This window comes from Macrobrachium rosenbergii, chromosome 23 (genome assembly GCF_040412425.1).
Source record: "Macrobrachium rosenbergii isolate ZJJX-2024 chromosome 23, ASM4041242v1, whole genome shotgun sequence".
Lineage (NCBI taxonomy): Eukaryota > Metazoa > Arthropoda > Malacostraca > Decapoda > Palaemonidae > Macrobrachium > Macrobrachium rosenbergii.
The window spans coordinates 43,046,969-43,069,504 of record NC_089763.1 but is presented as its reverse complement, the minus strand read 5'-3'; the positions used below and the strand labels follow the sequence as shown (position 1 = coordinate 43,069,504).

The 22,536-nt window shown below is 37.0% G+C and overlaps 1 protein-coding gene and 1 pseudogene across 1 annotated transcript; one reads left to right on the top strand and one right to left on the bottom strand.

The window, feature by feature from the left end:
• The window catches only part of LOC136851567 (relaxin receptor 2-like), a 352,585-nt pseudogene that overhangs the window by 319,495 nt on the left and 10,554 nt on the right, over nucleotides 1-22,536 (bottom strand).
• LOC136851108 (uncharacterized) lies at nucleotides 20,211-21,526 on the top strand. The gene is made up of 2 exons (XM_067125078.1): nucleotides 20,211-20,453; nucleotides 20,861-21,526. Exons 1-2 carry the CDS (start codon nucleotides 20,211-20,213, stop codon nucleotides 21,524-21,526), a joined length of 909 nt encoding a protein of 302 aa, XP_066981179.1.

Below are 22,536 nucleotides of genomic sequence, written 5' to 3'. Positions count from 1 at the left end.
AAACCTCGCAGTTGCACAATGAAACAATGGTTAAGAGAGGGTGGAAAGTAAGAAGGAAGGAAGAAAGAGAATATGAACAGAGGTACAGCAAAAAGAATGAAAAGGGTTGCAGCTAGGGGGCCGAAGGGACGCTGCGAAGAACCTTAAATAATGCCTACAGTGCACCGCTTGAGGCGCTCTGATAGCACCACCGCAATACGGGGGATTCACCTTGAACATTATGTTAATTATGTTTACAAAATAAATCGCTGTTGCATTTCAGTTCGACAAAATCAGTTTTGTTTGAGAAGACAAAACTTAACTTGGTATTCTGTTCAAGAGACATTTAAGTCCATTCTTTGCATAAATTAATAATAGTGCCAACAGGAAGGGCATATTCCATTTTCTGCTGCGTACGGTCCATGGCTTCCAAAGGTACTTCTGCAAATACCGGAGACTGCTCCGCCGCGTAATTGATTGGCAGTGTAAATAGACGAGTTTAAATTGGTATTTGTGTTAGGGGACTCGGGGAAGAGACTGATGATCTGCTCTGAATGAGATGTCTGCTTGCGAGTGAGTGTGTCTATATAGAGAGATGTATACATACATACATAATATATGTATATATATATATATATATATATAATATATATATATTATATATTTATATATATAAATATATATATACATATAAACATTTATATATATGTATATATACATATGTATATAATGTTTATATACACATATAAATATAATATACATTTACATGTATATATACATAAACATAATATGTACATACATATTATTGACGAGCAAATAACTAAACAATCAAAATCCATGGACAGATTGTCGCATATATTCGGTATTATTATCTTAAAATTATCTGGATATATAGGGTCTCAAAATTGTGGCTTACAGGCTTAGTTATAAGGATGAGAAAGGTTTCAAGGAATAATAATAATAATAATAATAATAATAATAATAATAATAATAATAATAATAATAATAATAATAATAATAATACACCATTGTCTTGGTCTTTCTGACTTATCATTGTAGTTTACGTAAGCATATGCTTACCTCCTTAATAGTTTTCATATATAATAATAATAATAATAATAATAATAATAATAATAATAATAATAATGACCACGATAATGACGCTGTCCAGATGTATGTAAAGATTGCAGAGAGCTTTTGAGAAACCGCTTGGGTCTCGTCTTACCCAATAATTCACTGGATGAGAGTTCAAACATGCCCGAGAGGTGTGGTTTATTGCTTGCATTTAACTGCCGGTTCATGAATAATTACAATAACATTAACACTGGGAAGAAGTTCATCAGATACAGAGAGAGAGAGAGAGAGAGAGAGAGAGAGAGAGAGAGAGAGAGAGAGAGTCAAAAGCGAACATTAAGCACCGGAATGAAAAACAGCAGGCAGAGCCAAAGAAGCGAGCGAGAGTTTTAGCTTACAAAACGCGAATCAGCTCCGAGATCCCTCGGCGATAAGAGGCGGGAAGGCATCCCAAGTTTGCTTTTAAACTCTCTGCTTAAAAGCACAAACAAGAGACTCCTCTCGAGGGTGGAAACGGCCGTCGAGACGGGGGATAAATGCAGATCCCAAAGGCACGTTACGACCATTTGTGTGTCGTAAAGGACAGAAGAAGACAGAAGACAGACGAATAGCGGCCCAGGCGAGTAAGAGGACCAATACCAAGATTGAGAGGACAAAAACTGCCTTGCAATACATTTATCTCAGTCCTTCATCTCTGGCGCTGGGGTTTATGTGGCTTTGATGAGATGCTGTAAAACAGAACTTCCTCTACGATGGCATCCCTTGATTTCTGAATGCAATTTAGATGCAATTTGAGGGTTAATTTGAGTTTCAGTCACTCTCTTGTGTCTCGAAGATGGGCATCAGCGATTTTTTTTGGCTACATATCGGGATTCTTTTGTTTAGGGGTTCTAAGGGCGCTGTTTGGTAGTTATGGAGGCAAAAATACCCTCGTGAAAAATGACGTAATCGTCGCAACATTTCGACAGAGATTTGGCAGAGAAAGCACTGATAGTCTTAATTCCTTAGAAAATAATCAAATCTCTAAGAAACAGAGTATTCCGATGGAAAAACTAAACGGAAAAGAATTATATTGTAAAACTTTCAAATTTACCTGTACCATCAAAATGCAAAAAAGACGATAATATAAGAGAGGATCAAGAGGGCACGTCCAAAAACTTGAGACATTACGTATCGTCCTAATGCTCGGACCAAAGTACCTTCATTCTGCAAATTTAAATAAGGGTGTATGGTAGAGAGGCTTGTTTTGGGCTGGACGACGACAAGCCTAAAAACGGAGTTAACACCCGAAGAATCGTTGTTACACACAGGAGAAAATAACCATAACGCACACACCGCGTTTTATATATGGACGAACTTGATGGGGCGCGCTATGCTGCGCTGGAACCCGTCGCTGCCCGTCATATCTCCCTACCGACCCCGCCACCCACCCAGGGCGGACAAACAGGTTTGCAGGGGTGGGTGGCTGTGTCATGTCTACCATACTGTCACCCGGGGGAGGACAAACAAGATCCACTCGGATTTTATTATTATAGATGCTTATAAGTCAATATACATTTTCTTCACTGGGCAAACCTAATTTTTGTGATTCTGTCCACTTTATTCTAAATCCTGCCTGTAATTCTAACTTTAAAAACAAAGACAGTCAACTCTAGATTAATGTAAACCAATCAATCTATCACATGATTTTCCCGAGATTTGAAATTCTCCCATTTTCCCCATTTTTCTCAGTTTTTCTGGCCTCTTCTATTTCCATTTCCTCAGGCCTGTACTAGATATGTGGGTTAATTTATTAGTACCGTATAAGTTCGCATAAAAGAATACTGATTCTCAGTTCTCAATTTCGAATTTTATATTAGCATTTTATTATTACTACTATTTATTTCCTTCTCTTACTCATTCTATGTTATTATCCTAATTTTCTCTGCTTATCCATTCTATGTTATTAGATGATCATTATTTAACCTACCACTGAGTAACATTTAGACTCACAAGATGACCACCGTAAAGTTAAAGAAGTTGAACAGCTTGCGTGGAAAGAGACCTAAGAAACAGATGAAAGTAAAAAGCAGGAAGCAATGTAGCTGGGGGCCGAACGGGTGTTACAAAAATCCTTTATCCCTGTCCACAGTGTGCCGCTCAAGGCTTACTGTGGGTGATATAGCTCCCCCGGCCCCTATAATCCTATACATAGGTAATTCATTGTGTAACACTTCCACCACACAGGATTAAACGAAAACGTACAGTGCGTAAGAGTCTACAGAAGGTGGCTCCCTGTATAGGATACCTGATATCCTATGGCTATCAACGTCCAGTAGGAGGCTCCGTGTATGGGATATCTGATATCCTATGGCTATTAATGTGCAATAGGCGGCTCCCTGTTAGTCCGATTAACTGGATGGACTCCATTCGAGTCCTTGAATCCTTCGCGGGATCTGATATCTTATTACTTTGAAGTCTGGATCCCCCATATGCGACAACCATCCCCCCCACCCCCCCACCCCACAAGATCAACGGACGTTCAATTTGCCGAGTATAGAGACGCTGGAGATATGGCGATCGAGAGGGGACAGCAGAAGGCAGACGAGTTTGTCCTATTGATATATTTTTCCATCCTTTGATTGACATTTCAATCGGGAGGCCAAACGTTTCGTAATGACGTATGGAAATAGATACTAGAGTCTCTCTCTCTCTCTCTCTCTCCCCTTGGGATTTTAGGTTGCGTGTGTCTGTGTTGAAACCGATTTGATTTTGATATTGAGATTTGTCAAGATGATTATTTTTCGACGAACTGAAAAACTACGGAGATCCGAGATTTATCAAATGTCTTTTTTATCATCATTTTCAATAAACAATACAAGTCAATATAACCTGAAGATTCTTTCTAAGACCGAAGTTTCTGGGGGATTTGGCATTTCTCAAAGATTTTCCCTTTCGCGAGAAAAATGCAATTAACAAAAACTTATGAATGTTCCTCTTTCTAGGACCCAAGCGTTGTGGGTGATATGCAAATTCTTAAGGATTTTTCCTTTTAACAGAAAAATGCAATTAACCTGACGAGCTGTAGCAATCCAGTTTTTATCATTTACCTGTCCTTTCGATTACCTGTTCTTTCCACCAAAATTAAAAGAATTTGTTTAAACAATCAAGTTTAAAAAATCTCTTAAATCCAAAAGACTAATAGGGACGGGATTGACAAAAATACCTTTCGTTTTAAATACGCAGTTAAATATTTTCTTGGCAAAAAAAAAAAAAAAAAAAAAAAAAAAAAAAAAAAATGCGCCTAAGTTGCTCCAGCTCAATCGAGTTCTCTGGACAGCGTATACTGCTGTGTGAAAGTCTCTGCCACGGCCCATGAAACTCTCAGCCGCGGCCCATGAAACTTTCAGCCACGGCCCGGCGGTGGCCTATGTTGCTGGCACCTATAGCGGTGACAGATGCAAGATCATTGCTAAGTTTAACCTTAAAATAAAAATAAAAACTAATGAGGCTAGAGGGCTGCAATTTGGTATGTTTGATGATTGGAGGGTGGATGACCAACGTACCAATTTGCAGCCCTCTAGCCTTAGCAGTTTTTACGATCTGAGAGCGGACAGAAAAAGTGCTGACGGACAGACAAATAGCCATCTCAATAGTTTTCTTTTACAGAAAACTAAAACTATACTGTGACTATCCAGAACTCGTCCATTTTTTTTAAGGAATATGATTTTTTTTTTTAATCAGCAGGTACTTCAGAAATCTCTTGACGTTGGAAAGATCTGAGACTGATCAATAACTCGTTATTTCTTTGAGGTAAACAAAGAAACAAAACTTCTTTGACAATGGTTTGTGACATTGACTTTTCGGGTTCAAATCAGTCCAGTATTTAGTAAATCACTGACTACGTTTACAAAGCAATGGCCTCACTCTTTGTTGGTATAAATGACTAATGTCAGTCATCGAAATCTGCTTTTATCGTTGGAAAAAATTAAAAAATTCAACATTCCCTGTATTCGACAACATGTAAATTATACAGAGTAGCTGATGGTGTGGTTTAAAACAATGCAAACTTTCAGAAAAACCTCTATTAAACAGTTTCTAAAGCCGCCGTGGTGGCGCAGTGGTATGATTCTTGGATACCGGTCAAGAGGGCGGGGGTTCAAATCCTGCCGCTCACTGGTGGCTTGGATTGCGCCACTGCATAAATCCGGTAGCCCGTCAACCTAACAGTCTGAAAAAACCTAGAGGTTCGGTAGGAGAATAGGTACCAGCCCTCAGGCTGGTGAAATAAACAGTGGGCTTAGAGACACACAAACCACGTGTTATAGGCATTGGGACCTGTCCCCCACTGGCTGTTGGCCTAAGAAACAGATCAGCGCCTGCCCTATTAGCCTACAGAGGCCCAGGAGGACTTTTATTCTAAAATGGGTCTTAATTCCAATAAAAATGACCAGGAAAGTAAAACGCAACGAAAGGCAATACATTTGATCCTGAAAATTTATGGATCTGGCCAGCTCCTGGTGGCTGCTAGCTCCAAAATAAGGCCAATATTCTGGAGCTCAGGAATGTGCCTTAACCAGTGTATAGTGACCTTCCATAATCTTAACTGTCTGTTACTTGACTTAAGAGTAACCTGAAATACACTTATTCTGCTTTATGGCTTTCATTTACATAGACATACAGATAAATAGATAGATAGATAGACAGACAGATAGACTGATATACAGGTGTACCTTGAATAACACAAAGTATGTATGGATAAATTATATATATATATATATATATATATATATATATATATATATATATATATATAATATATATATATATATATATATATATATATATATATATGTATATGGGTAGATAAATAGACAGATGTACCTTGATTGATACAAAGTATGTATAGATGGTTAGATGGACAGATAAATAATAGAAATGCACATGAATGACACAAAGTATGTCTAGACAGATAGAAAGACAGATAGGCTGACAGACAGATGCAATTAGAATAATGCAAAGTATGTACAGATAGATAAAAGATAGATATAAAGATGGCTAGAAGCACCTTGAATAATACAAAGCACAAACAGATTGACAGATAGATAGATAAATATACAGACTGACTGATAGTTGTGCCTTGAATAATACAAATGATGTAGAGACAGACAGACGGATAGACAGACAGAGATAGATAGGTTAACAGGCAGATGTCCCTTGAATAATACCGAAGGATGTATGGACAGAGAGATAAATAGATAGGCAGCTAAACAGACGCACCTTGAATGATATACCAAGTATGAACAGATATACAGATAGATGGATACACGCATCCCGGATTACATACAAAGCATGTCTTGTTTTCCCAGTTGGCTTAATAGAAGATGCAACCGGTTGAATGGAGAGGCCCCTGCGAATTGACTCCCAAATGGAGTCAACAAACGCGGGTGCTTGAGTGAACTGGAATGCAGTAGAGTGTGAGGGCTGAGCCTTCACTTTTTCAGGCGGAGTGCAGATGGGAAACTAAACCACAGTCCTCTCTCTCTCTCTCTCTCTCTCTCCTCTCTCTCTCTCTCTCTCTCTCTCTCTCTCTCTCTCTCTCTCTCGTTTGACTCTGCTTTCTCTGTTTAGTTAAAGTTGTCTTTGATACATTTAACTGCATTTCAAATTCTTAACAAAATTAAATTTCTCTCTCTCTCTCTCTCTTGACTCTGCTTTCTCTGTTTATTTAAAATTGTCTTTGATACATTTAACTGCATTTCAAATTTTAAAAAAAATCAATTTCTCTCTCTCTCGTTCGACTCTGCATTCTCCGTTTATTTATAGTTTTCGTTAACTGATATATTTGACTGCAATTCACATTCTAAACAAAATCACAATTATTTTTCCTTTCTAAGTCGCAATAATATCATATCTTTCTCTCTGTTCATTAAAAGTTTTCGCTGTTTGATACGTTTAATTGCAATTCAAATTCTGAACAAAAGCACAATTGTTTTCTCTCTCTCTCTCTCTCTCACACATACATACACTAACAAATATATATATATATATATATATATATATATATATATATATATATATATATATATATATATATATATATATATATAAATTATATATATATATATATATATATATATATAAATATATATACATATATTATATAAATATATATATATATTTGTAAAATATATATATTAATGGAGTGGAATACACTTTCTTTTTGTATAGTTATATTATGGATATGGCATACAAGTATATATATATCTATATACATACGTATGTATATATATATATATATATATATATATATATATATATAGAGAGAGAGAGAGAGAGAGAGAGAGAGAGAGAGAGAGAGAGAGAGAGAGAGAGAGAGAGAGAGAGAGAGATAATCCCTAATCCCCTTGATGTTCTTGTCTGCTCAGGGCTCTTCAATATTTTGTGAAAAATATGTTATATATTTATTATACTGTATATGGCGTATATTTCTCTCCCTCTCCCATTTTTCCATCGATTCTGGGAAGATTTCAGTCCATTTTATTCGTATGCAATTAATATTCAACTATTAATAATGAACTTAGACATATATATATATATATATATATATATATATATATATATATATATATATATATATATATATATATATATTTGTACGTGAGAGAGAGAGAGAGAGAGAGAGAGAGAGAGAGAGAGAGAGAGACAGAGAGAGACTCCATGTGTAAACAATGCTGGCAACGAACCGTTAAAGTTTTCTAAGTTCATTATTAATATTTGAATATTATTTGCATACGAATGAAATGGAACGGAAATTTTGTCAGAATCGATGGAAAAAATGGGAGGGAGGGAGAGAGAGATATACGCCGTATATAGCAAATATATAACATTTTACACAATATTATTGAAGAGCCCTGAGCAGACAAGAAGATCAAGGGATTAGCCTATATTCTCTCTCTCTCTATATATATATACATAAATATACACATACATTATGTATATATATATATATATATATATATATATATATATATATATATAAATATATATATATATATATATATATATATATATATATATATATATATATATATATATATATATATATATATATATATATGTGTTGTGTGTCTGTGTACAGACGCTGCCATTTGTATGCCACTCCATAATATTACAACTTACAAGAAGAAAGTTTATTCCTTTCACACTAAATAAAACGATATGTGGCAACGCTTTGTGTAAGGCAAAACAAAGGAAACCAGTATCTGGCCATCTCAAGATGATTTACTGCTTGTAAAATAAGAGCATAATTCCTCTTCAACATGACTAATGTGACTCCTAAAATAAGTTTATTTTCATGAAGACAGAGACAACGCCAAAAGGCAATTACTCTGTATTTTATCTTGCCAATAAATTCATGATTTTCCCAACCATGGCAGGTGTTGCTTATCTGCCTCGTAATCGGTTATTTAAACTTCGTTACTGAATAGCAAAAAAAGGGCGCCATTAGGTCCCCCGTTTAAACATATTCCGGTGGTTTTTATTTTTTTTTCATATCTGACTGACGTCTATCTCTTTCGTAATCGATTTATGAAACAAATTTTCCCCCTTCTGAATTAGTTTGTCAGCTCTTATTTTATCTTCCGTCAGACTGTCGATCAATTATCATGGAGTGTTGTATTTTTCAGTAACTCGTACCATCTTCCTCCTCAGGGGATATTGCTTCGTTTTCCGAAAATGTTGAGGGAAGAAGAGCGACAAAAGGCAATATGAAAGATTGGTCATTGATTTTCATTACCTGAAAATTTCTCTCTCTCTCTCTATCTTTCTCTCATACATACGAACAGATGTATCACGGTATGTTTTTTTTTTTTTTTATCTTGCGTCCGTCTGTCTCTTTGTCAAATCATTTGGGAGTTGATGACATTTGTTTTTAATAAATATTTGGTGCATTTGCTTTAAATTCTGTAAATTTATCGAAATATTTTGTTCCTTATATGTATTTAACTCTGCTTCTCGTATAAGAAGTCTTAAACAGTCACTTTATATTTTCTTTCTCTCTAAATTAAGTATATCTTAGTTTAACCAGACCACTGTGTTGATTAACAGCTCTCCTAGGGCTGGCCCGAAGGATTAGACTTATTTTACGTGGCTAAGAACCAGTTGGTTACCTAGCAACAGGATCTACAGCTTATTGTGGAATCCGAACCACAGTTTCTTTCTATCACCAGAAATAAATTCCTCTTATTCTTCTTTTCTTTCTCTCTGCTCAATTACGAACACACTAGATGGACTGAAACAATTTCAGCCTCACATGAAACTAAGCCGAAAGCCAAGTGTGAAAGATGTTGGAAAGAGCAGGTGATAATTGTAGGAGTTTCCAGGTAGACTGAAGAATGCTCTTAATACTTCCGCTTGTGGGCCTCATTGTGACCACTTTGCCTCTTAACACCAGACTCTAAAGATCTGATGTATGTTTCTAAGTGTTATTCTTTAAGAGATGCAGTTGCGAGGCACACGCTCAAGGCCCCATCGATGGCCACACGATACTGTAGCTTCAGTGCTTCATTGAACTGGGGGAGAGGGGGTGTTTAGTGTGACTATGACGTCATCTGTTGCAAGTTTTGGTTTTCTTTCAGTCCCAACAAGAGGTGACTCCCTTATTTTCTGCTCCTGCGCGGGAAAAATAACATCTCCAGCTAACCCGATTGGAAAGAGCTAACGCTCCTAAATACAGAATCCACGTCTTGATTATCTTATCTCCGAATTGTAATCACGCATGACTGAATACGCCATTGTTGGGAGTGCGCTTGGCTTGTCTGACAAGTGGATATAATCTAGACATAACGTCACATCCGGGACACGGACATCCCTCCAGAATAATCACTTCAGAGAGAGATCCAAGGGAGGATTCTTGAGGCCGTTGCCAAATCACATTTCCAGGCTTATTTGCTGATGGAATTGGATGCTGTTCTGAAGATTTTCGGGAAAAAGCGATTAAGATTCTCGTCTCTCAAGCTAGAGGTCCTGAGTTCGATTCCAGTGCGAGGTAGACCGATTAAATACCATTATTCATATGTTGCATTAAGCAGGGAACTAAGTATTTGGTGGTTAGTTGAACGTCGTGGGTATTAATCATGGAGGAGAAGAGCAAGGGGGTTTGCAACCTCACCCCAAAAGACTTGCTGGTATTTCCATCCAAAAGAAATGGCCTACGAGATAAACAAAACCAAAGTTACAGTTATATTCATCCTTTAACTACGCAGTCGAGGAAAGCAAGCCTTTTCACTTTTGGAATGTAGGACGCTGCTTTCCTCTGTATTCCCTTTTCCTTTCCCAGGGTAGCGGTGCCCTTCTCGGCTTCTTTTCCTTTTCCTTTCAGACGGTCTCATTTTTTGATAACATCACTGAAGGCTGGCATTAGGAAATGGCACCAACGGAATAAACTCAACAGTTAGTATTGCTTTTCCAACCTCTGGGCGAGCTATCAACAAGTTATCACTTTTTCAGTGTCGATGTCCTCTATGCATTTTCCATATGTTACGCTGTAATGCAGGTGTTCAGCGAATGATCTTTAAACTTATTGTCGATGATTTAATTTATATTTCTTTCTATTTTGATAACAGCTGTTATCGTCATTTTTATACAAACCAGTTGTACCTTAATCATTTTGATAGTTATCGGGAACATCGTTAATGGTTTTTAGATCTACAACTTTTACATCTGCTTCTAGTTTTCCGTAAAAGAAAACTGTTGCGATGGCTATTTGTCTGTCCGTCCGCACTAATTCTGTCCGCCCTCAGATCTTAAAAACTACTGAGGCTAGAGGACTGCAAATTGGGTTGTTGATCATGCACCCTCCAATCATCAATCATACCAAATTGCAGCCCTCTGGCCTCAGTAGTTTTTATTTTATTTAAGGTTAAAATTAGCCATAATCGTTTCCCTGGCAGCGATATGGGACAGGCCACCGCCGGCCCGTGGTAAGCTTCATGGGCTGCGGCTCATACAGTATTATACTGAGACCACCGAAAGGTAGATCTATTTTCGGTGACCTTGATTATACGCTGCACAGACAACTCGACTTAGCCGAAGAAACTTGACGCAATTATTATTTATTACTTCTTTGTAAACACTGTAATTGTTATATTTAGCACAGCTAAAGAGGACCTAAGTGAAGGTCGAAAGGTCCTGTTTTGTATTTAATTACTTAAATTTTATTTTATATAGTGGCTTTTTTCTTAACCATTCAATACAAACACGACGAATGTGTTTTTTTATAACAGATGCTACAATTATCACAACTATCTCTTAAACACTATTCCATATGACCAACTCATGACAAAACACTGATAGTGATCGCTGTATCACTGTATCCGTCTTACACCCAATATTTCCGCGAATGACGAGGCTTTAGAGTTTGAGCGGCCTTTGACCTATTTTCCTTCCTCATTAGCAGATGATTATACTTGACCCAATACTGACCTCGAGAGGAGAAAGCTAGGATCTTTCCTAGATAATGACCCCCAAGGGTTTTAACCCGGCGTGTATCCACCTTTGCGGGATGTTTAGTACAAACCCATTGGGGATGACCGTAAAAACATAAACAAAAGACTGTGAATATCATAAAGGTAATGACCTCCGAGAAATATTAGTCCTAGATAACGACCCCCGAAAAACCCTTCTTGTTCGCTATCTAGGAAAGAACCGAAGCAGCTATACGGGTCTTCATGAGAGGCAATTTCCAAATTAAAATGCTTTCACGCAATCAATAGTAATGTGGCGGTGCATTATCTGCTGTAAATGACTGCTACTACTGTTCTACTCATTTTTGATAAGTAGCTTCTATCTAGCTTTGAGAAGGAAGTACCTGTCATTTATTTTGTGTTTGAAGCAATTCCAAGCACAATCATTCGGACATATTTTGTGTGCTGCCAGCAATGACGAGATCTTAATGGCAGTTTTATATTTTACTTTTTCTATAAAAATACGTGAAAAGAAGAAATTAAAATGACGAGATGAATAAGGGACTAAATGAAAAAAGAGATTTAGGAAATTAATGCCCATTAGACATCAGTAACGGATGCGATAAATGAAGAGTACTGTTTAAGTCAAACCAAAGCAGTATTTGGCACAGAAATATTTCATTCAAAGTAAGAATTCTCTCTCTTTCCAAACATATCGATATATATGAATGATTTTTCCTGTTATATAACGGCGTTCTATGACACTGGAAGGCCCTCAGAAAGAAAATTGACACGAAAAGCCTTATATTTCGACTGACACTACTTCAACCCTGAAAATGGTACTGTGAACATTTGTATACAATGCGCACAATGTTAGCATAACGACTGTGGCAGAATTAGATATACGTATGACAGTACTTGTTAAAATCTCCATTTGTTGAAAACATAAAAGTTACTGAACACCTCAAAGCCGATAACTCGTTGAATAATTCCCAATTATCCTGAAACCATTCCACAAAGATTAGTGGAGCATAAAAGATCAGCAAGATATAGTGCCTAGGGTTCGGAAATTTTCGTACGGAAGCGGAACTCTGGTCATACCATAAACTGAAATGAAGCCAAGGTCTTTTTCAAGCGTAATTGCCCATGCAAAATTAAAATTCTGGAGTCTGCCATCATTAATCAAACAGAGAATAATAATCAATTAACGGCCCACTGGAAATCCTACTACACAGACAATTTAATTTTAAGACCAATTCTCATACAAGTTTTTCAAGGGTCCTGACCCCACAGTGGTCAACCCAGGTCACTAGGGGATCCAGAAAAATCTCATGGAGGCCCACCAATTTTCATATTTTACACACACACACATCATATATATATATATATATATATATATATATATATATATATATATATATATATATATATATATATATATATTTCTGTATTTCTACAATATGTAGAATCTACTTTTCCCATTATCCAGGCACATATGTAATTCTAATAGTTATTATTATCTAAACCTTCAATTCTTTGCATTATTTTGGGATTATTTTACGAAGCCGTACAGGGGGAAATTGAAGACTGTGATTGCCGGTCGAGGACACGAACCAGACTGGATATGTATGTACCAGGTAATAGACTTTTATCCTTCTCGTGGTCAGGTCGGCAACGTGACCTCCTTGTGGTTCCGACGCGGGTTGGTCCCGCGAAAGATTATCGTCTTCAATTTCTTCAGTCTGGATGCACGGTTGTTTTACAAGAACATCAAAAAAAAAGCGCAAGAATTCGAGAAGTTAAGACCTGGCTATTAAATTTCTAAATGTCTGGTAAAAGTGACCAGTAGATTTACATATATATTTCAGCCTAAAAGCAATAAAAACGATTGCCACTTGGCTACGATGGTGAGAATGGGTCTATTCAGCTCTAATAAATATATCTGAAAACGACAGGTATTTGTTTAAAATTTTTATAAACTTTTATTTCGTTCAGGTCATATATATATCTTGTATAGTTAAGGCGACGCGGGTTCGTGTCCGCGACCGGCAATATATCTTCAATTTCTTGCGTCTGGGTGTGTATTCGTAGTTACAAGCACATACCAAAAAAGCGCGAAGAATTAGATTAGTTAAGAGGGCATTTGGCTATTAAATTACATATATATATATATATATGAATCATATATTTCTATAGTATAATAGGTTTATTACTTTGCCCATTTTTATATTTCTCATTTATGTTATTATTATCTAAATCTTCAATGCTATTATTTTGTCAATAGGCAAATAATGAGGTTCAACTGGATCGCTAGTGCCCAGGTACAAAGATGGACCAAATCAGAACGAATCTTCACCCCTCCCATCACTGGCCAAGAAAGAAAGATTATCGTCATCTCTCATGTTTTCAAAGTCGTTTTGCAACCGATATTTTATACAAATACTCGAGCGACTTACAAATTTCTAAATGCCAGTAACAGGGTTGAAGTAGTACGCGGGTTGATGTAGCCTCAACCGAAATATATGGCTTTTTGTTTAAAATTTTTATATACTTTTTAATTTCATATATATATATATATATATATATATATATATATATATATATATATATATATATATATATTATATATATATGTGTGTGTGTGTGTGTGTGTGTGTGTGTATGTATGTCGAATTCACTATACCTTGGGAATACATTTCATCCAAAGGAGGAATTATACAGGTTATTCTACCTTACCCAGGATTTGAATTATGCATTTCGAATTAGTGCATGCCCATTAAGTCTACTGCTACCCGTGTACCAACTCGCAAAGGCAAAAGGCATAGGTTCGCGTCCTGTTCAGGGTAGGTGAACTCATATTCCCCCTAGGTGTAAGCCATTTCAGGGGTTATTTGTGGCTAAATATTTTAAAGTATGAAAATATCATGTGTAAAAATTAGCAAGGATCTGTCTATATATATGTATATATACAATATATATATATATATATATATATATATATATATATATATATATATATATATATATATATATACATGCAGCATCTCTCACTCCCCGTACATCTCAGGATATCTTAATCGACATCTCTCTCGCTTGCGTTTGGCAAAATTATTCAATCTCGAAGACAATGTATCCCATTCAAGCAAGAGGAAAACCTGCGCTCGCTCTCTCTCTCTCTCCTCTACTTCCTCCTTTTTTTTTCCTCCTGTCTCTCAGAAACGTAGAAAGGTGTGATTCTTTAATTAAGGAAAGAAAACGTTCCTTGTTCAGCGAGAGAGGAGCTGGAGACCTGTTTAGATGGGAAAAATATGAGAACCTTTTAATGTCTATCGATGTACCTTTTATTTTGCCATTGGTTTGCCTCTTAATGCCATTATTTTGTCTGCACTCGTTCAGTCTCTCTTGAGCGCGCGTAAGTAATGGCACTTACGCTCAGCTCACAAACTGAGTAACCCGCGTTCGACCCTCGAACCAGGCGAGCAAAGGAACGGCCTAGGCGTGAGCCCTTGAAAATCTAGCGCCCCTAAGTTGACCTAAGTAATAAATTAAACACAATGATAGTTAGTCGACTCTTGTGGTCACAGCTGAAAGTAGCGAAAGAGAGAAAGGAGAAGTAAGATGTGAGTGATCAATACTACGTTAAAATTATATAGAGGAATGCCATGATTTAAAAATGAGAGGCCTCGATGAGGTAATCCTCAGCCACACCAGGATTAAAGCATTCCTCAGATACCTCTCGTCTCTACTCCCTCCACCTTCCCGTTTTATTCTCTTTTCTTCTGTCTACCTTTCCGTCTCCCCTCAACTACCCACCTTCTCTTCCCCCTTCTTCTGCTTCTTCTCCTTCCTTATCTTCCCAAAGTTCCAATTCTTCGGGCCTTCCCCTCTCCACTTCCTCATTCTCTCTTATCATATTCCTCTTCTCTTCTCTTCCTTTTATTCCCACTTCTCATCATTCCCCCCTTCCCCCTTCTCTCCCTCTCCCCAGGGGCCCCCCCCCTAAAAAAAAAAAAAAAGATCCCGAATCGACTCACTCCAGGAACGAGACAGACATTACAATCTTGCCTTGCTAATTACAATGTCTTCGAGAAGCAAGCTTAGAGAAAAGAATGACTGGCGTAGCTGATATTCTCCTCTCACGGGAAGGAGCAGAGAGAGAGAGAGAGAGAGACAAGGATCACCTTCCTCCCCCCGTTCTCGGGAGGGACAATTGGAGAAAAACTAAAATAGAATCACATGCACGAAAGAAATCAATATCTCATTTTATAAAAAAAAAAAAATCGAGACTTCACAAAACTAAGATTTATAGACAGAGATAGATAACTATAGTATGAATAATTCTTATTTTATCTTGAAAAGAAAGAAAGGAGAAAGTGAAAAAAATGAGAGTATGTAATTCTCTCTGCGAACGAAACGATTATCTCCGAGCATATTATTCGCAATGCCGATAAATGCTGTTGCGGTAATGGACCATTTCTCGTTTTTTATGAGACAGGATAAATATACTAAGGGGTTCTTAAGCTCCCTTCTCCTCCCCCTCCCTCTCTCTCTCTCTCTCTCGCTACTCTCTTATGGTGTCCAGCATTCTCACACTAGGACGATAAGGATAGTACAGAAGCAACAAAGGAATATCTGCTATTTTTTTTCTGAGTATTCTTTATCTTCTTCATCTTTCATTATTTTATTGGAATGACTGTTCGCTTGAATTTTCCTTTTCAGACGGAATTCAAAGTCAGTTTTCCAATGGTTTCAAGATGAACGACTTTACAGCTATGATTTTGATATGGCCTTTTTAATTATATTCTTCGTTGATTTATTTTCACTGTAAAATGAAAGTGTTTACTGTAATGAGAGAGAGAGAGAGAGAGAGAGAGAGAGAGAGAGAGAGAGAGAGAGAGAGAGAGAGAGAGAGAGAGAATCACCGCAATTAATATTATGCATGACCAGTATGTCTTTTTTTTTATTTCATTCTTCGTTGATTTATTTTCATTGTAAACTGAACGTGTTTACTGTAATGTTTTTGAGAGAGAGAGAGAGAGAGAGAGAGAGAGAGAGAGAGAGAGAGAGAGAATAATCGCAATCACTGTTATGATTTTGATATGACCAGTAAGTCCTTTTGATTTCAACCTTCGTTGGTTTATTTTCATTATAAACTGAACGTTTTAACTGAATCAGAGAGAGAGAGAGAGAGAGAGAGAGAGAGAGAGAGAGAGAGAGAGAGAGAGAGAGAGAGAGATAATCGAAAATACTATATTAGCCTACACAGGACATCTCGCCAATTTCGGGAGAGAGAGAATCATCGCATTCACTGTTTTCGTAAAATATATTTTACCTGGCACCTTCCAATTTCGAGAGCAGCTCACGAAGATTTCAGAACCCAAGATTTCAAAAATAACTTTCCACTGAGCACCTGAAGAGCAAAGAGAAACGACGTGGCCCAGAGCACCACAGCTGAATTTTTAATGCGGGTTACCTGACGATACATGAGCCACTTAGTGGCGCTGCCGTATCCCCACCTTACCGTATCAACTCGCCTGTGATCTCGTTATCACCTGATGCCTTTCAATTGCCTTTACCGAACATTAAGAGTGACTTCCACAAGCTTTCTCAAGCGTTCACAAACTGCCTGCCATCCTGCAGCATTCAGGTACGTGGCCGCGTTTCCTCGGACAGCGTCTTGCCATTTGCAATTTTTTGCCCTGATATCGCTGATGCACACACACACGCGCGTTAAATAAAAGAAATATAAAAAATAATGAGTTTTCACTCACCAAGGTGAGCTTTTCCAAAGCGACAATGCATATTTATATTATGTATACACATACATATATGTATGTATACATATGTATATTTAAATACATATATATAAAACCCATTACAGCACGAAGGAACGCGTGCTCGAGAATATCACTAAGTCCACGTCGGAAGGTGAGTGAAAACCAGGACTTTGAACAAGTACTTTCGTAATTTATTCTACATTTTCAAGTTCACACAGTGTGAAGTTGAAAATGTAGAATAAACTACCGAAAGTACTTGTTCAAAGTCCTGGTTTTCACTCACCTTCCGACGTGGACTTAGTGATATATATATAATATATATGTATATATATTATATATACATAATACATACATATATGTATTATGTATATATATATATGTATGTACTCTATGTATATCTTGCACTTCATCAAATAATTTAAGAATTTCCAATAATCAAAACAAAAATTTCCCTCTAAAGGACCATTTCATACCTTTTGAATCTCCAAACTCATGTACAGTATATAAGCGACCACACAAAAATAGAAACGTAACAGTCCTTTAAATATTTCCCTATTTAATCAGATTATCTTCTTTTAATCCCATTGTCTTTTTCATTAGTTTTTCTAGACAAAAAAAAAAAAAAAAAAAAAAAATTATATCTGGAAATAACACGGCAAAATTTGCATAGCCACTTTGTGTTATGAAGACATGAAGTAATCTGATTCACGTAAGTTAATCTGATCACACATCTATTTCATTTTAAATATACCTTCATCTGTAGTGTTTGTCGTCAAACATGCATGTCAAATACAATGAAAAGAAAATCGATTAAACAATTTCATTCAAATCCACGATCCTTTTCTACCGTTCCATGAATATACACGCATAGTATGCATTCATACTAATAGGTGGGTAATCAGTATCTTTGGTTCCCGCACTGTAGGCATTACTTAAGGTTCTTTGCAGCGTGCTTTCGGCCCCTATCTGCAACCCCTTTCGTTCCTTTTACTGTACCTCCTTTCATATTCTCTTTCTTCCGTCTTACTGTCCACCCTCTCCTAACAATTGCTTCATAGTGCAACTGCGAGGTTTTCCTCCTGTTACACCTTTCAGACTTTTACTGTCAATTTCCGTTTCAGCGCTGAAAGACCTCATAGGCCCCAGTGCTTGGCGTTTGGCCTAAACTCTATATGCAAATTCAATTCAATTCAGTATCTACGGTGAACTTCCAACTAGGCAAATGAACATTACTAAACTACTCTTATGTATGCAAAAAAAAAAAGGGTATATTTTATCGGGTTTTAACAAAACACAAACTTCAATATCAGAGGAGTGTGAGTGTGTGTATATACGTGGAAGTTGAAGTCGTTGCTATGTGGTGGAGCACTGAACTCACATTTAAGGGACCATGGTTCAATCCCAATATGCCATCCAGCTGTCAACCCGAATGATTTGCTGGGAATTAAAAGGTTAACTGGGGGAAAAGCGCACAGTTGAAAAAGACGCATATTACTGTAATCTTTGATTTATTTTTCTCTAGAACCATCCTCTGCTATGAGAAACGGCTTATGGAAAATACATACAAATACACACACATATACCGTATATATACACACACATATATACAGTTTATATAGCCAGTGTCCTCGTAACCTCCCAAATTCTTCACACTTACTGAATTCGCTTTTCACTACAAAGCCTTAGGTCGAAATGCAAGAATATGAAGTAATTCGGATGTCCGCAGTAGGATTCAACCTGGATCCAGAGTATGAAAATGAAGTCACGTTGCCGATCTGACCACGAGAAGGATACATATATATATATGTATATGTATGTGTATATGTATATGTATATATATATATATATATATATATATATATATATATATATATATATATATATATATATATATATATATATATATATATATATATATATATATGTATGTATTGCAATAAAGGACAGCCGAAAACCCGTTTACGTTTAACGGATGAGATTGTCTAAACTAATTTTGCCGAAAGTTTGAGAGTAATTGAATGTTTTTAATTTTCTGAAATGAAGCAAGGCAATGCTTTTACGTGAGCTGACAGAGAGGGACTATGGAGAATACGTTGGCAGTTTTGTAAACGACTGTACCCTAAGAGGATTTCGTCGTTCTTTTGAAAATCTTGCAAAGACGGTGCAATGACTGGCTTTACATATGCAAGAAAGATTATAAAGCATGCATTAAAATAAAGCATTGCCTCTGGATTAGTGGTGGATGTAGTCGAATTCTACGTATAAGTTTATGAAATGAGGAGGAGGAGGGAGTTCAAAAGACGGTTGATTTTTTTTAAATGATACTGAAACAACTGCTGACCATGTGAAGAAAGTGAACCTGGCGAAAATTCTAATGTTTGCCGGGACGAAATTGATAATAAATGTTACTAAGATTATGTAAGTTAAGAGTAAATAGAAGCTGGGTTTTTTTTTTAATACAAGAACGAAAATGTCAATCTTACTCATAGTTACACGGCATTTTGCAATCAAAAAAATAGTTTTGCAAGAATAAGCGAAGAGGTAAGTTACCAAATAGGAAAGGCAAGGAGACCTGAAGTTTGCAGTTTTGAGAAATGAAGAAGAACGGGGAAAAATCAGAAAAGTCTAGAAGGGTTGCTACATGAAAATGCAATGGGAAAGACGATCATAAAATCAAGGAAAAACTGGAAGTCCTGAAAATTACGGTGTCTGTGAAGTGTTATGAGGTTAAAAAATAGGAAAAATCGTAGATTATGCCTAAAGAAAGGAGAAAAATTCAGAATAAGAGGAAATACTGTAATATCTTGATGGGGTTTAAAATGGTGGAAGGAGTTACGAAAAAGACAGACTTCTGAAGAGACCTGGTCTGGCAGAAGGAGTCGAAAAAGACAGACAGATTTCTGAAGAGATTCTCAGGAACGAGAAAAGAGCAGAAATGAGAAAGACAGACAGACTTCTGAAGAGACCTGATCTGACAGAAGGAGTTACGAGAAAGACAGACAGACTTCTGAAGAGACCTGATCTGACAGAAGGAGTTACGAAAAAGACAGACAGACTTCTGAAGAGACCTGGTCTGGCAGGAGTAGTTATGAAAAAGACAGACAGACTTCTGAAGAGACCTGATCTGGCAAAAGAAGTTACGAAAAAGACTGACAGACTTCTGAAGAAACCTGATCTGGCAAAAGGAGTTACGAAAAAGACTTCAGACTTTGAAGAGACCTGATCTGGCAAAGGAGTTACGAAAAAGACAGACAGACTTCTGAAGAAACCTGATCTGGCAAAAGGAGTTACGAAAAAGAGACAGACTTCTGAAGACTTCTGGCAAAAGGAGTTACGAAAAAGAATGACAGACTTCTGAAAGAGACCTGATCTGGCAAAAAAGGAGTTAGAAAAAGACTGACAGACTTCTGAAGAAACCTGATCTGGCAAAAAGGAGTTACGAAAAGACTGACAGACTTCTGAAGAAACCTGATCTGGCAAAAAGGAGTTACGAAAAAGAATGACAGACTTCTGAAGAGACCTGATCTGGCAAAAGGAGTTACGAAAAGACTGACAGACTTCTGAAGAAACCTGATCTGGCAAAAGGAGTTACGAAAAAAGACTGACAGACTTCTGAAACCTGATCTGGCAAAAGAGTTAGACAGACTTCTGAAGAAACCTGATCTGGCAAAAGGAAAAAAGACTGACAGACTTCTGAAGAAACCTGATCTGGCAAAAGGAGTTACGAAAAAGACAGACAGACTTCTGAAGAGACCTGATCTGGCAAAAGGAGTTACGAAAAAGACTGACAGACTTCTGAAGAAACCTGATCTGGCAAAAGGAGTTACGAAAAAGAATGACAGACTTCTGAAGAGACCTGATCTGGCAAAAGGAGTTACGAAAAAGACTGACAGACTTCTGAAGAAACCTGATCTGGCAAAAGGAGTTACGAAAAGAGACAGACTTCTGAAGAGACCTGATCTGGCAAAAGGAGTTACGAAAAAGACTGACAGACTTCTGAAGAAACCTGATCTGGCAAAAGGAGTTACGAAAAAGACTGACAGACTTCTGAAGAAACCTGATCTGGCAAAAGGAGTTACGAAAAAGACTGACAGACTTCTGAAGAAACCTGATCTGGCAAAAGGAGTTGAAAAAAGAAGAAACCTGATCTGGCAAAAAGGAGTTACGAAAAAGACAGACGGACTTCTGAAGAGACCTTATCTGACAGAAGAAGTTACGAAAAAAGACAGACAGACTTCTGGAGAGACCTGATCTGGCAGAAGGAGTCGAAAAAGACAGACAGACTTCTGAAGAGACCTGATCTGGCAGAAGGAGTTACGAAAAAGACAGACCGACTTCTGAAGAGACCTGGTCTGACAGAAGGAGTTACGAAAAAGACAGACAGACTTCTGAAGAGACCTGATCTGGCAAAAGAAGTTACGAAAAGAGACAGACTTCTGAAGAAACCTGATCTGGCAAAAGGAGTTCGAAAAGACTGACAGACTGAAGAAACCTGATCTGGCAAAAAGGAGTTACGAAAAAGACAGACTTCTGAAGAAACCTGATCTTCTGAAAAAGAATGACAGACCTGATCTGGCAGAAGAAAAGACTGACAGTGAAGAAACCTGATCTGGAAAAAGGAGTTACGAAAAAAGACTGACAGACTTCTGAAGAAACCTGATCTGGCAGAAGGAGTTACGAAAAAGACTGACAGACTTCTGAAGAAACCTGATCTAGCAAAAGGAGTTACGAAAAAGACTGACAACCTTCTGAAGAGACCTGATCTGGCAGAAGGAGTCGAGAAAGACAGACAGACTTCTGAAGAGACCTGGTCTGGCAGGAGTTACGAAAAAGACTGACAGACTTATTAAGAGAAAGATGTACACGAAGCTTTTCGCTTAATGAGAGGCGGATTGCCGAACTGAGCACCATAAGTTTTAAAGAGACTGCGTCTTACAATCCAATTGGCACAAGAGACAATGAAAAATGCAACCGAGCGGCACACAGTACGTTGTGTGTTCCAAATTTACTATTTCCCAGGTTTAAGAATACGTTCACGAAGTTGTATCATCTGTATTTAACAAGGGGCTTCATTCCTACTACCAGTTAACGGATATAAATACTCATATCCATGTAAATGGTTAAAAGAATACTTTATATATATATATATATATATATATATATCTATATTTATATATAAATTATATAATAGGTACACATAAAATATATATGTTTATTTGTGACTGTATGTATAATATATATATATATATATATATATATAT

What these genes read in the sequence shown, in the direction of transcription:
- LOC136851108 (XM_067125078.1), top strand. Translation starts at nt 20,211, where the DNA reads ATGAGAAAGACAGACAGACTTCTGAAGAGACCTGATCTGACAGAAGGA. An exon ending in TTCTGAAGAAACCTGATCTG is followed by an intron (nt 20,454 to 20,860) that starts GCAAAAGGAGTT and finishes ATCTGGCAAAAG; the next exon opens with GAGTTACGAAAAAAGACTGA.